General features: G+C 53.7%; 2 protein-coding genes across 2 annotated transcripts in view; one reads left to right on the top strand and one right to left on the bottom strand.

Moving 5' to 3' along the window:
• Positions 1-1,026: 1,026 nt before the first annotated feature.
• On the top strand, positions 1,027-2,012 carry VDBG_00581 (conserved hypothetical protein; the record flags this gene model as incomplete). The annotated part of the gene is made up of 2 exons (XM_003008853.1): positions 1,027-1,145; positions 1,247-2,012. 2 exons carry the CDS (start codon positions 1,027-1,029, stop codon positions 2,010-2,012), a joined length of 885 nt encoding a protein of 294 aa, XP_003008899.1.
• Positions 2,013-2,901: 889 nt separating this feature from the next.
• Positions 2,902-3,010, bottom strand: part of VDBG_00580 (conidial yellow pigment biosynthesis polyketide synthase) — a gene marked incomplete at both ends in the record, with an annotated part of 6,651 nt that continues 6,542 nt past the window's right edge. The window contains one exon of the mRNA XM_003008852.1: positions 2,902-2,911. Within this exon, the coding sequence (XP_003008898.1) occupies positions 2,902-2,911 (10 nt within the window). The remainder of the gene's footprint in view (positions 2,912-3,010) is intronic.

Raw genomic sequence — 3,010 nt, 5'->3', positions numbered from 1 at the left:
CCGCTACGAGGCTATCAGTAAAAGAGAGACGCTAACCCAGACACCACGCAGCCCCTGCTAAACCATTGTATGTTAGGAACAGCAAGACGCGGAATGCGCTCAGTTAGAAAGGTAAGATAAGATCCGACCCTTGTCGTGCCTTGTCCCGAGATCGGGTGGGTTCTGGGCCACTTCGTTAAAACAGCCGAGATGCCAAGTGAACGCCGCGGCAAGAACGGCAATGATGAATAGTCTAGATTTGACCACGCTGCACTGATGGAGCGTCAGCCCATGCTCAGGGAAACCTCAGGCCACTTGTAGTCGAACGACAGACATGGATCAGCGCGCTGTTGCAAGTCTAGAATAAATCGCGATATCTCGTGAGAGGGGCAGTCTCTTCTCCTAGCCTTGTTCTACTTCAAACAAACTCCAAACCACATGATCCTTGACACTATGTTGCTTGAGATTTGCTGTGCAGTCGCAATCTTTGTTGCTCCGCGTCCGGGCGGGGGCAGCCGCAAGATTCCATGTGAAGTCGGGAACATAACACAATCAGGTCCCTGTGCGCTTGTCGAATTTGGATGGCAGACGAAGCACAGATCACAAATTGTGGTGCCTCCCGAATGTTCAGGGATGCTTCGGCCTTCGTCCTCATTTGAAACACATCGAATAGACGCCATTCCTCTTTTGCGTTAAGTAATCCCCCTGAGGTGCTGCATTGGGAGTTTTTGACGCCCATATCGACTTCTTGGCCAGCTTCAGTATGTCAACGGAAATTACAGAGGGGTTCAATAACGCAACATACAGCCTCCTATGGCCTTCATTCGCGGATCAAGTGGCTGGGCTGGCCGGTGCCAACCTCACAATTGAGGAACTCACATTAAAGTACTTAAGAGAATCAACACCGACGATGGAAACGTATTGCTTCCAGTCCAGTCAGTTTTTCGTTCGCTCTTTGACTTTGATCTAGTCGTTCACGCCTTCCCTTCCATCCCTTTTTTTCGTTCTTTACACTACATTCGTTCCAATAACTCAGCAAGACGCAGGATGTCTGCTTCCATTCTTTTCACTGCCGCCCTGCTCGGCGTGGCTCAGGCCTACACCGTCATCAGCGCCCCCGGCCCCTTTATGCTCAAGAACATCGACCCCATAGTCTTCCCTGACCAGTATGACAAGTCTCATCTGCACTCCTTCTTCGGCTCCGACGCCGTCACGGTCAGCACGAAGACCAGCACCCGAACTTCAGAAGGGCTGCACCAACCTCGAGAACCCCCAACGATCTGTCCGTCTACTGGATTCCCACGCCTCTCTTCACCAAGGATGGCGGCAAGACGTACGAGCCCATCCCTGTCGCCCGCTTCAGCGCCTACTACAACCTCGGCGAGGCGCCCGCGGAGGTGGCCATCCCACAGAATCTGAAAATGGTCGCCGGCGACGCCCAGGCCAAGACCAAGGCTCAGGTGCCCGCCGACTCCAAGGCCGAGTGGTTCTGCGAGGGCGGCGGTGGCGGTGCCCTTGACGCCAACGGCTTCCCCAGCGCGACCTGCGGCACTCACCTCCAACAGCTTCTCTACTTCCCGAGTTGTGTCAATGAGGCGACTCTCGAGACGGCCTACAAGTCCCGCACTCACGGCACCCCGAACTGGTGCCCCAAGGGCATGAAGACAATGCCTCAGCTTCGCTTCAGCATCCGCTACAACCTCCGCAAGGTCCTCCCCCAACGGCTGGTCCGGCGGCCGCCGCCCCCTTCAAGCTCTCCTGCGGGCCCCGCTTGGTGCTCCCACGGCGACTTCATCAACGGCTGGACCGAGGACTCGGCCCGCGCCATGGTCCCCACCACCTCCTCCAAGCGCGACTTCTTCGGCGTCAATGGCTCCCGCGGCGCCTACAAGGCCGGCGCCCAGTGCAAGGCCATCGACGCCGACCCAACACGCGGCACTAGCGACTACGCCAAGAGCGTGGTCGTCATGGGCAAGCGCAGCGTCGATTCGGCCGGCTGGCAGTCGCGGTCCCGCCTCGTGCGGTCCGAGTAAGCCAAATCAGACCTCGCACCCGCAGCGGGCCCACCGCCCTCACTGTACATAGAGCAAGGATCAGCTTCTTCGTATCATACTTTGGATGTGTGTACCTGTAATAAACCATGAGGTTACCGATAGTCTGCAGGCGTGAGGCGATCCTACTGTCGTCTTTAATAGAAGAAGAAAAAAAAGAAATCTTTGCTCTTGAACATGACTTGTATCGTGATAGGCTCAGAATCAGCGAGCTTGGGTTACGCAGACGCTGTTAAGACCACATTACAAATAGACACTCCGAAACCTAGCGTGTCGTAGTTTCGCCAGCGATTGGCTGCATGCTGAGTGCTCCAAGACATTCCTTTCGTAGCACAAAGAACACGTAAGCTTATCGTCTGGATGAGCTTGTTGGCCAGTGAGCCGAACTGTCCGTCATCCGCTAAAAGATGATGATATACAGCGTGTTCAACAATCTTCCTATTACAGACGACTACACGAAGACGATTCGATTCATAAATGCACTATAATCTATCGACGATCTGAGGAGGAAGCATCTCCAGGATGAGGCATACCTTTACCCTCTCTAATAAAAGTATAAGACTTGGTGGAGGCATGAGCTGTAAAAGACCGTGAGCACCGACAGCGGCCAATTTGAGTTATCCCAGTGCTCCATCTCCCATCATGTGCTGCACGCCGTACGGCCCTATCGCTAGTAGATACAACCAGAAACAAAAAAGTCCCAATGCAGGATCTCTCATAAGACTTCATCGAAAAGGAGCGTATAAAAGGGGGTAAGACAGTAATGTGACCATGACTAATAAATAAGAGGGCGGTGGTGATCTTTGGCGAGCGCACCATCGTGGCCTCAAGCAAGCTTACTGACACAGAGCTTCGCGGATAAAGGTACCCATCATTTTGGCCTAGACTGCGTTAGTCCGCTATAAATTGAGCCAGACATGCGAGAGATTACTTACGTAGTCACCATGCATCATAGAAAAGTGGTTCCTGGCATAAGACCT

Source organism: Verticillium alfalfae, genomic scaffold, assembly GCF_000150825.1.
Source record: "Verticillium alfalfae VaMs.102 supercont1.1 genomic scaffold, whole genome shotgun sequence".
In the NCBI taxonomy this organism is placed as follows: domain Eukaryota; kingdom Fungi; phylum Ascomycota; class Sordariomycetes; order Glomerellales; family Plectosphaerellaceae; genus Verticillium; species Verticillium alfalfae.
The sequence above is the reverse complement of the archived record's forward strand: the minus strand, read 5'-3'. Positions and strand labels throughout refer to the sequence as shown.